The 12,521-nt window shown below is 39.4% G+C and overlaps 1 protein-coding gene across 1 annotated transcript in view; it reads right to left on the reverse strand.

Annotated features, from left to right (window-relative positions):
- LOC146662752 (sodium channel protein type 3 subunit alpha-like) overlaps positions 1–12,521 on the reverse strand; it is a 279,350-nt gene that overhangs the window by 175,841 nt on the left and 90,988 nt on the right. The window contains exons 7-8 of the mRNA XM_085419328.1: positions 11,150–11,241; positions 7,815–8,057 (exon numbers count right to left, since the gene is read on the reverse strand). Coding sequence (XP_085275454.1) covers positions 7,815–8,057; positions 11,150–11,241 — 335 coding nt within the window. The remainder of the gene's footprint in view (positions 1–7,814; positions 8,058–11,149; positions 11,242–12,521) is intronic.

Below are 12,521 nucleotides of genomic sequence, written 5' to 3' on the forward strand. Positions count from 1 at the left end.
CTATGATGGCACAAAGAAAAAAAATCAGCAAGAGTCAGTTTTCTGGGGGGAAAATGCACCATGTCTGACCCTTTGGACACACGGCTGGCTTTAGGTTGTTTACATTTTCATTGCTTAAACAGGAAAACCATTTTGTTGTTGGGGTTTGGTGGTTTGCTTGTCTGGAAACATATATCAGAGTAGCAGCAGTTGTACTTTTATTGTGAAAAGCTGCTCCTCTGCGAGCCGAGCAGGGAAACTGTGCCGTGAGTAACTCTGTAGAGAAATAGTGACCTTAAATGCTGGCTTGACATTTTCATCCATTTGCCTTACGAGAAGAACTGTACAGGATGCTCATCTTTTATTCAACACATAATTCAGGCCACACTCATTTAACTCTGGCCATTAGAAGCGATTACATAACATTGCAAAAGAAAGGACTAAACAGGAGGTCATTTTCTTCAATCCAGTGCCACAGCCAAAGGTGTAACACCTGTGTTTGTTTCACAGCATTAGGCTTCACAGTTCTGACGTACCACAGGTTTTGTTTTTCATATTCTCTGCTGGCTTATGTAACAGCTTTTATTTTTTATGTTACTGAATTCCACCAATTTTTTCATTCGTTTTGTTATTTTACTTTCACCTCCACTTGTAAGTATCGATCAAAGCGTTTGAAAACCATTTTAGTTTTTCTGGAATGAAAATTTCTAAAACTGAACTAACTAGAAAAAAATACTGTAGTTGTAGAATTCGAAATAAGAAATATGTTTAGTTCATTGTCAGGTTAAATTTTCTGCAAAATCAGCCCGATTAAATTTCTTTACATCTTTTTTGAGAGTGTGATACTTACATGAGTGCAAATGAAGCATTTGTATTGTACTACCTGTTCTGAACGTCTTACATTTTGCTGCCAACAAACAGAACCCATGTTATTTAAAATAAAATCACCAAATAATAATAGGGGTGACTGTATGTGGATGTGGTTAAAATAGGCTTGTGAACACGCAGAAAGTGAGCCCTGCAGGTCGTTCCTGGTGTGTGAATTGTTTTGTTTGATGAAAACAAACATTTATTCTGTAAGTTCTTTAAAAGTGAATAATGTGCCATCAAAGCACCAACCACTAATATTGGCAAAGTACTAAGTACTAGCTACAAATAGCCACAAATGTTCACATCTTCAAATGTGTTTACATCATAGCGATCTGTCAGGACAAGTAAGGCAAGCAGTGCTTTCCCTGTGAAATCCAAATATAGGCAATTAACACGTACCAAAGGCAAATCATTTCTCTCTTTGCAGCTCCAAACATTCTACCATCGCCTATTTAAATTAATTCTGTAAATTATCACCATTATGTGGCCTCAGTTGTCTGTGGAAGCTAGCGTAACTATGGAGCCCATGCAAACTTTAGTTTCTGTCATTTTCCATCTATGTTAAAGTCTGCGGCTGGTAAAAACGCAAAACCAGCAGTTTCTGTGCTTACCGACCAGACCAGAGATCATTCATATTTACTTATATTGTCAATAACCTCTTTAGTCTTTGATAGGAGGCTAACAGGAGACCAGTATGCTAGAGAAGCTAACCCTGACTTTGCTTTCCCTGCTCTGAGATCAGTTATAATCTTTTCATTACACTAGCAAAAGCTCACACTATGGTCAACGATGTGTATGTACACATAACATAAATGTAAAGTTGCTATTCTTTTTGAGATTAGCCACAAAGGAGAATAAATATAATTTTAAGGACTTTGAGTTTTATAAAAATAACCAACTAAATATCCAGCTGCACTATGCAGTCATCTCTTTTCTTAGATTTATGTAAACATGAAGAAAATGGATGGTTTGGTTTTGGAAAAGGTATGGCGTAACATGCCACATATTTTAAAGAGATAAAAGACTCCTTAAAAAAAATCAATCGCGCCTTTTTACAGGCTTTATTGTGGAAATACTGTTCTGGGGACCAACAGAGCTATTACGCAGTTTTCCATGAGGCCAGGACGTCTTATAGCATTTCCCTGAGAGTTTTCAGAAAAACAAAAAGAAGCTGGTGGACCCCAAGAAGCAGTGTTTAAACACCTTAAAAAAAAACCTTGACTTGTCAAAGAGAAACAAAGCATTTTAGCATTTCAGTCTACAAACACGACAAAAGCCTTGTTCTTCTTTCCATGACAGTGGCTGCGCACATGCAAACTTTCTCCTTTCGGCAAACAAACAGGTTGTGTGGCGCTTGTGTTTGCCTCTGACCGTGTCTGACCGCCGCAGCACCAAAGGCACTTAAGCTTTTTAGGATTGCAGCCATTCATTTGTTATCAAGTACATCTGAGAGACTGCATCCCGGCTCGCCAACAAAAAACACTTCTGAAGTCTGGAGTGCTTTTGTTCACGGGTTCAAAGTAACCGCGAGGCCTTTTACGCAACACTTAAGATTAGCCACTGAAGCATTTTATTCTCATACAAAGCAGATAGGAGCAGTCATTACCTGAAGTTCATCGTTCAGATTCCACACTCCCCCCATATGTATGCATATTAGCCTACGATCTGACATTTAATAAAGGTTTTTTTTTTCTGAGCGACCCCCATCTGGGAAGATTTCACTGAGCTGCAGGAACTTGGAAAATTGTCTCTGTGGGATATTGAGAGAGTGGGCTTAATTTCATTTCTTTTTAAAACTCGAGAGCTGCAAATTACTCTGTCAAGTCTAAACACACGTCCACCCTCCCCCCGTCCTTTTTTTCATCTGCAAGAGATAAATTTACAGGAAGAAAACCTGCAGGTATGACACGAGAGTTATTGGTCAAAGTGAATTAGACTGTTAATCTGCTGATGCATGAAGGAAAGGGATCAGATGGTGATTCATTTATACTTCCATCCATCCATCAAACGCTGTGTTCACTTTGTCGTGGAACAAGTGGAGCTAAAAGTTTGCTTTGTTTACAGTGATCAGCATAAAAATTGTTTTCTTTGGGTTTGAAAACGCGCATTCATTTTCTTTTCTCGTCACTTTCTTAAAAGAAACTTGAGACTGAGCCTTGACAGGGATAAAAAGAAGAAGGGGGTGTCTGCCAAAGAAATAACCTATTATTTTGTTCTTTTTAACCTTTTTTAACCTTTTTTTTTTCTTGCAAATGAAATTTGGATTGATGACTCATTGCTCTCCAAAACACTTATGAAAGTAAACTTTCTTAGCGATCTCAACGTTTCCAGTTCAACAAAAGTGCCAGACCTCTGACATAATTAAGACACAGACTCATTACTAAACTATATATCATATAAAAGTTTTGGACAAGCTGTGAAAAACACATGGGTTTGCCTATGCGCTCGATTGCAATTATTCCATTTGTTGTGAAAGCCATGAATGTTGTTTAAGGGACATCTTTCAAATTTTCTCTCATTTCTGCCCATTTGATGAATTTTAACAAAATTGATTAAATGCAAATTTTAAAAAAGGCCTTAAAGTAATTAGTTGATGTCAGGAGATAATGAGACTAAAACACCTACAACGTCCACATCGTGAGGTTGGAGCTGCTGATGATAGGATGGTGTAAGCAGACTTATTAGGGTGGATGTACTAGTCAGCAGGGCTGAGAATAAGTGAAATACACAGGGTCTTCAGATGTCAATTTTTACACCACATGGAGATGTTATGCTTCCTGTATGAAGCAGCAGTGAAATAGATCTTACATGATGCCAGTTGAAATGAATTTATTGAAGCACCGGGGACGTCTGCTGCCGTCAGACAGCTCTGACCAGACAGAACAAACAAAGCTTGATGGGAAATATTTAGCACCGAGACCATCCGCCATTGATCTCCCACCAAGGGCTGTTTTCAGATCAGCTGAACGTGCTGAGCTTTATCGCCGCTGCCTCGGCTCTCGGGTTTCACGGCAGCTTTTAGAGGTCGATATGGGAGCCTGTAGGGGACATTTGTTTGACGTGATGGATGGCAAAGCAGACTGGAAATGAATAAATAGGCAGCACATTAGAGATAGGCAGCACCGTCCTGACGAACAGGCTAAAAGCTGACTTGATTTTGGCGGTTTTGCCCTTTATGCTGGCTCATGTAGAAGAAAGTAAAAGGAAATGTAATTAATGCATTGCATTAAAAAAAGGTTTGCATCTTTAAAGAAAGCCTAGAGCATTTACATAAGGCCTCACTGGCTGGCGTGTCTGTCCATGTTTTTTATGTGAACATTAAACTGTAGGTAGGTATGAAAACAGGAGCCACACCCAGATGCCCTTTTTAACTGTGAGTAATTTTATTTAAATTTTTTTTAAAATTGTATAAATGACATTTCATTACTACAGACGTCAGAACTGTGAGGCTGATCTAAAAAAAAAAAATCTGCTGAGGAAGAACTGAGTCTAAAACGAAAACAATTAAACAGATGTTTGATTTCTAATGAAAAATGATGAATTTGAAATCATTAAATCTGGTTTAAAATAATTTCTGTTAAGCTGAAAGTAAAGCACACCATGTGCCAGTTACATTTAAACACATAGTTTGGTTTACTTGCATTAAACTTATTAATGCATAACAGTGGATTTTTAGGGGCATGGCTTCTTTGACTGACAGGTGCATCGTGACACAGGCGGTTGTAGCTGCACGCTGGCTACATACATATTTTGTGTACGTTGGTGTATTTTGGTCTCACTGAGCAGCAAAGACAGCGTGCAGCTCAGGTTAAGTGTTTCGTATGGGCTCAAATTGTGGTCATAAATATTTTGTACTTGTAAATCAGTTTTGTGTGTGTCAAAAAGATTTGTGTGTGGACTTGGCCAAAAAATACGTGTGAAACTGCACTCAAGTTTCAAGTTACAAGTACGAATTTTGACCCTATTTTTCTTCCTTTCATCTGATTGGTCAAGGTCATGTCAATCACACATTTATCCAGTCAGAGAACAGATGGGTTTGGCTGTCGGCGGGGCGCTTTTTTTGAACTGCAGGTCCTTGAAGAGTGATACAGTTTGAAGCTGGAGGATCTCTATATAAATATCCGATAGATGCTTGGTCCCCTAACTTTCAGCAGCTGTTGAAAGGATAAAGTTGTGGTATATCAGTGGTTAGAAATACCATTATTACTTTAGGATTAGTTTAACACAAAGTCAGGGCTGTGGCTCACAGTGTGCAGCATAAAGGTCCTTTCACATCGAGCTCTATGTCCTCTACAAGAGTTTCTGTTTTTTTATCTTCAAATGTTCAAGAAAAACATGTTTTGCTAATTCATCACAAAGAAAGCTTTGTAACTATCCCCACTAGTGAAGACTGTGTCATTTCCACAACACTGCCCCCCACCCCCACCCCCCGAGGTCCACAGCGCTGTTGAAAAGGCGCTGGAGGTCCCTGTATTAAGCAGGTAAACCTGTGACACAAGAATCACCAAACTCGGACAAACCACAGACTGTTTTCCTTCGTGGTGATGAAGGAAAACGCTGGGCTGGCATGTAAAAGAGCATTTATTCCCTTCAAGGACCTGAAGCTCCATAATGCACCCCTCCGACAGCCAAACCCAGCTGTTCTTTGATTGGATTGTTAAACTTGTGATTGACATGACATTGGCCAATCAGATGAAAGGAAGAAAAATAGGGTCAAAATTCTTCTTAGTCTTGTATGTGTAAAAAAGTCTTTTTACACATACAAAACTGATTAACAAGTACAAAATATTTATGACCACAATTTGAGCCCTCAGCTTGTCTCTGTGTGGGTTTTGTGGCTGCGTGTGATGTATGGAAGTCCACATAATGTGTGTTATGACATGACTGGCACATGCCCTCTCCGTGTGTGTAAAGTGCCCAGTCGGACGGGCTGAACACATCCCTGATGGTCTGTGTGTGTCTTCACTGACGTCAGTTGTAACTACAGCAGCAACATGACATTGTCCAGCCCCGTTAAGAAACAGCAGTCGCCACGGCAGCATGACACACGCTTACACCACCCCTCTCTCCAGAACATACTACAAGCAGGTGACCGTCTCATCTTCCAGCCAACAAGTAATTTTGGTGTTTGCAATGTCCTTTTATTTATTTATTTATTTATTGCAATTTTTTTTTGCAGTAAACCACAGATACCAGGATTTAAAACTCTTGAGCCCCCTGTGGTGTCCCCAGCAGGCCACAGAAATGTTTATCTATTTATATGCAAATGGTACAGAGCCCCTGTGGTGACATGGAAAAAATATTATTGCATGGCAGCAAGTTAATAAAGCAGGAATGTAAAAATCTCGCCACAAGATGAAGAATTTGTGGTGTGTAGAGGACACTGGGTGAGCTGTGGGGCTATCATGTACAAAGCATGGACAAATTTGATTTCTTCTCAATTCATTTAAAACTTGAGATGAATTCTAATGATGTTTCTAAATGAGGTCCACCAGCTCAGAGACGGGCTGCTCCTGTGCTTCCCTGGAAAAACGCCACACTTCCTGAAGTGCACTGGACATTTTCTGCACAGTACAGTAGATGGTATAGACTGCAGACGTAGCTTCTGGATTTAAGAAGTGAAGCTAACTACTGCTACCAGGTGACAATACCTGTTTTTCCAAAAAGTTGAGTTTATGGTCTCAGTTATTCATTTTGGATCATATTGAATAAAATATAAACTCGATTTGTTGTCAACCAAAAGTCCTGAGCCAGTGACGATGTGGTTTTAACAGGCATATCCACCCCTGGATCATTACATCTGGGCTCAAAACACCAAGATGGTGAGTCCAAATTGGACTGCACTCACCAGTGCGTAACATTATGGTGGCTTTATCTATTTTCCACTTTTGAAACATTGTTCTAGCTCTAACAAAGTTAGATTACTGGAACAAAAGGAGCCCACCCTGACCGAGCTGAAGCAGCACTGCATTCTTAAGTCATACAGACTGATCTTCAAAGATGGAGTTGACAAGTTGACATTTCCATTTTCACTCACAGAGAATCCAAAAGTACTGATACGTTCAAATCGTCTAACACGGAAACCCTTTCTGACCATACGGTTCATAGACCCTCATTGAGGTAATATTCCTTAATATAAACAAAACTTGGTTGGGGTGTAGTACTGGTAACAGCCACTGGTATGTATAGCTCTCTTACGTGTTTAGTTAGAGTGTTTAGATAACAAGCATATAAAACATACAAGCATATAAAAAGTGAAACAAATGCAAAGCAACATACGGCATATACTAATTAACAAATTTAGACAATACAACAAAAGCCTAAGTGGAAGCCAACGTTATGTTTAAGGCTTCAAATTCAATGATGTATAAAGTGTATTTAACTTTAAATATTTCTAAATAATATTCCATGTTCAGGATCTGTCTAAACCCTGGAAATTGTAAAAAGCGTATTTGGAGGTTTCAGAATAAAAAGAAAAATGCCACAAGCTATAAAGAGTTCAAGGTTCGTGGTCTGATCTGTTGAGCACAAAGGGAAGCTGGATGCAGTCATCCAAATATGTTATTTTAAACCCAAACCCAATATGCATAATTAAGACACAATCCAAGGGAGACCAATGGACAGCCAGACACAGACTTCCTTCAATCTTTCACAACAGATATCCATCAAAAGCTTTCTGAAGAAACTTTTTCAGTCTCATCTAAAGACACCATGTCCACACAAGCCCTGATTAACAAGAGGTCTTAGCGCTAACCCAGAGGTTGGGGTGATACTTTAACAGACTCCAGATGGTCAGAAGTTGGTTCCATGTCACGTTTTACCTCCTAGTATCAATTTCTTCAGTAATGACACAAGAGATGAACTTTCTATTTTCTAACTAATTGCACCAGTGCAACAAATTAAATTAAACATCTTTATGTGAAAATCAATCAAGCAACTTGTTCGTTCACTTATTAAATGCTCACCTTCATGTTCGGTGAAGTCTTTGATTGAGGCCCAGGTCTTGTTGTTGCAGTAGAAGGAGGTGTTGGCTGGCAAGGTGTCATTGAAGCAGTGTGCTGTGCTCCGCACACACTTCTGCCGCAAATTTCCCATGAAGAGCTGCAGGCCAATAAGTGCAAAGACACTGAGGCAGAAGACCGTGAGGATCATCACGTCAGCGAGCTTCTTCACCGACTGGATTAAAGCCCCAACGATGGTCTTCAGTCCTGAGGGACCGCCGCGGGCGCAGGGATGCAGAAAGGGTTAATAGTTGAATAAGTCTTTGAGAACTGGTGTAACTGGTCTATGAATGGCGGGTATGTTGAAACCTGCTAACTTGATGAAGATGGCAGCCAGCTTAAATGACATGATCAAAGCAGTATGCCTTCAAATATTTAACTTCAACCTCTCAGAGGTCCAATTACGTCTAAGGTATGATTCTATATGAGATTAATGGCTCTTTGAAAATTGCAAAGAGGGGATTTTCTCCAAACAGTTCCTTATTGTCAGTTGTGACTTGGAGTGTAAAGGTTGTTTTGTTTTTGTTTTTATGCACAGGCAAGGTACAAAAGTAAAACTAAACGACAGCCATCTTTATGCATGAAGGTGGAAAAAACAAATCAATGAACTGAAAGCATAAAAAATGCAAATACTCCATTCCTGTTAGGTGAAAACCTGAAAATATTCCTTCAGATGACAATAATTTTAAATATTTTGTAAAAGTTTTAGTCAATCATTGTTAAATTTTGGGGGAAACAGTCAGGTTTTCACCCATGAGCAGCTGATGAAGAAAAGTCACTGTAGGCTAATAATCACCATCAAAATACAGCAAAACAGACCACAAACTCCCCCATTCTAATACTACAATAACAACACTAACACACACATGAACACATGGTAAAAACAGCAGGAACAAAAACACACTCAGAACACAAAGGGTGCAGACAAGTCGACTGTTATCAGCCAAGTCTTACCAAAGAAACCACCAGTTTCTTATAGATTTTTAAATCACCTCTTAGCACTTTTTTTTTACTTAGTTCTTTCATTAGAAACAGACAGCTCAAATAGGTTTTCTATTACTTTTTCATATTCAAAGATTTTGTCTCACAGAATCAACTTTTGTTTGTTAACCTGGAGGTGTCTGTAAACTAATGAAAAGTGGGATTAGACAAAGCTAAGCTGCAGTTCTGACATGCTGTCATGGTGCTATTACTTTACTAAAGTTATAACATGTGATTAAACACTGTTATAACATAGCCACTAACATGGCACGATAATGTTTTCATCACATGTTAACAATGCTGTTAGCACTGCATGCTAACATGCACAGTGGAAACATACAGAGGCTAGCCAGCAGGACATCTGAATAACCAACTGCACAGTTTGCATATTGATTTGTGTCTTTGTGGACATAAACTGGTGTCTCCTGAAGTGTGCTGGGAATGTTTAAGTGACGTAGATATCTCCTAAGTGCATTAGCAAAGAGTGTTGCTATGTTCCCCGACCTTTTATGTGTCATGGCTACTCATTTTAAGCTTTTTGTGTGTAATTTTAGACCAACAAAAGTAAAAAGTGCAAGTCCCTAACACATAAAACAACTCATTGTCTTATTAATACAGTGTTTCCTAATATCAGACTGCTGCTTTTTCCTTCACAGGCTGAAACAAAAACAGCAGAATAGGTTAGGGGAGATTATGTCAGCTGTATCTGGCAAGCATAAACTCCATAAGCAACTGGATCAAAAAATGGGTAGCCATTTTTTGGATAGTCAGCATTTTCACTACTGGAATAGCGTAAAAAGCTTAATTAGCAGGTTGTTTTCCACTGCAGAAACCAGCAGGTGAGCAAATATGTTCTTCAGCGTGGGTACTTCTGAAAACCCCTGGAAAAACAGTTGGATGGGCCACAGTGCTGATTGGCCGAACTCGAAGAGTACACCTGCCCTCTCAATGGCCTTTTTAAGCAGCAATCTTCTCTCAAAGAGGGTGCTTGCACATGCACCACAACAATAGTGGCATTCAGTTTCAGAGATCTGTAGTTATAGCAACAACTTATGGCAAACTTTTGATCAACTTAAACCTAACCAAGGCATTTCAATATATAATCCCAACTTTGTTTTAATGATAATTAGTAATCACTAAAACTTCTGTCAAATTCTTGACTTCAACTCACTGAAATAACTCACTCGGCCAACAACCTCTCCAGATTTATTTTGTCCTTTAAAAGTGTTATTTTGTGTACAGGAACAAATTTTTAGGTTTGAGGCTGGACAGACAAACGCTTTTGTCCAAGAACACAAATAACCCCCCTGGAAATTTTATGGCCACAAGACCCCATCAAGTAGTGAATCTGGTGAATTTTCCACAACAAAAGCAACAGAGGGGGTGAAGGGACGCACCAGGTGATCAGTTCTGTATCTGTTTGTCCCACTTTGTGTGTTATTCAAATTTCTGCAGTGGAAAAAGAATTACTTACACTCTATCCTCCTTATCACAGGATCAGAATATTATCCCAGTTGCTCACATGATGGCATATCTTCCATTTTAGTTTATTAACTTATGTGCATGTAGGATTATTATCCTACATTTATTGCAGGATTTAGCACTGACATGATGTTACTGAGCAAGCATTTAGTGTACTTCTACGAGGTACAATCATAAAGTTTTGCAACTTTATGGAAAAAATGAACATTCAAAAATCACAACTGATTTAAATTAGACCTTTAACCTTTTTCAGGTAGTCCCTTAGTGTGACCCTGGACCACTCCCAGCATGTCTACTGCCCTACAATCTGAATTGGTTTATGGGAAGAGGACAACGTTTCAGGGAGCTGTGGTCTTCTGGGGAATGCTAATTTGGATAACAGCTGGTGGAAGTCCAGAGGTGCACAAGGGTATGGCCTTGAAGGGACGCTCAACCAAATTTAAATCAGGTAGGGTCTTTTGAGTCTTGTAAAAGTTCGTGATCACACCTTGTAGACAATAGTTGTGTTTTCTAAAGCTAAGTATGAATTTATGCTGATTTGTATGGTGAAGCATTAAATATTGGAAGTCCTTTCTCCTGTGCCATTACTTGACTCATGGCCAAGAGCTGTTTCTGTTTGCTAAGCCTCTGTTTTCCACTCACAACCAATTAGCATAAAAACCTTGGTGCTTCTTCCTGCATACTACCTCTGTTTACTTTGTTAAAGTGGTTGTTATGAAGTAGAGAGCTATCAGTAGGTAGTATGCGGGATGAGATTTCAAACACAGCCACTTAGTGCTTCCAGCAGATTGGGAGGAGTGCGTTTGGTATTCACTCCCCTGCATTCGCGGTCTCACCTGGGATGACAGAGATGGTTTTGAGCGCTCGCAGCACCCTGAACGTCCTTAAGGCTGACACATTACCCAGGTCCACAAACTCAGTCACATATCTGCAACAAGCCGGGAGACAAAAGCACAAAAACAGACACACACAGAAGGGTATGACCACACTGAACAGCAAGCCAGCACAGAGGGATAGAAAGGTGGAGATACCTCAAGAGACAGAAATAGATACAGTAGAGACAGGCCAGGTCGGATGGCAACACTGGAGGATCAAGCCAGAGACTCGACTGTTAAGAAGGGGAAATCAGGTATTCAAAGCTATGGATTTGGATGTAAACTGGAGAAAAGGCAACTCGGTCAAGCACTTTAATATTTTAATGCCTGTAAGGTTTTTGGTTTTTTTTACATAGTATTTTTGGGTATCCACATAGTAAACTTTAACTGATAAATAGTTACATTTTAAATGTCAGAGTGGTGTTTTCAACATCAGATACCAGAACCAAAAAAATGCCTTTGGGTTGCTTTTGTCTAACTTCAAACATCAAATGTTCAGTTTTGTGCCAAAAAAGACAGAAATCCAACAAACAGGACATGTTTTTAAGAGTTCATCATGAGAAATGCTTTTGTTTGTGTTTGGCTCTGGAATGGACACTGAATTAACCAGTTTAGTGCGTCAGATTTTTTTTTAGCAAATATCCCAACTTGAAGGCATTTTGTTGCCATCGATTCTCCTGTTAACAAACTTTTAGACATATCTGATTTTTCCTTCTTTATTGTTCCTTTAATGCAGATCAGGTGATTGGACCTATGGTCCCCGACTGGGCAAGGAGTGGGAAGTGGGTGGGGTCTGGAGCTGCAAGACACGGCAGACATGGGACGAACAAGAGAGGACGTTCACAACGCGATTACAATTGTCTCCTAGTTTGTTTGTTTTATGTCTCTTGTCGCCCCCTGGTGGTGGTGGTGGTGAGCCCTTACCTGGGATGACCGAGATAGTTTTCAGGGCTCTCAGCACTCTAAAGGTTCTCAGCGCCTGCAGGTTCCCTACTTTGATAAACTCTGTTAACAGCCTGTAGGGGGCAGTGTGATGGTTGTCAACAAACAACAAAGGAAGAGAAACACAACAAAGTCTGAAAATACTGCCGTGACTTTAAACCACCCAAAATTGACTTATTTGGAATATGTGAGCCCTACAGGTCATGCAATTAAGGTGTACTGTTACACACCTGTAAAGGAAAATTTCCAAGAATTTTTTTAAAAAAGTCAAGTTTACAGGAAGTTTACGTTTTGTTTATAAATTTTCTAAACATCACATTATTCTGTGTTTAACCGTTACTTTTTTTAAACTTTTTTTTTAATCATAAGCCAGTCCTAAATGATCCACACT

The sequence above is a fragment of the Rhamphochromis longiceps genome, linkage group LG9 (genome assembly GCF_057381845.1).
Source record: "Rhamphochromis longiceps isolate RC_006_pf linkage group LG9, R_longiceps_female_GT1.1, whole genome shotgun sequence".
NCBI lineage: Eukaryota > Metazoa > Chordata > Actinopteri > Cichliformes > Cichlidae > Rhamphochromis > Rhamphochromis longiceps.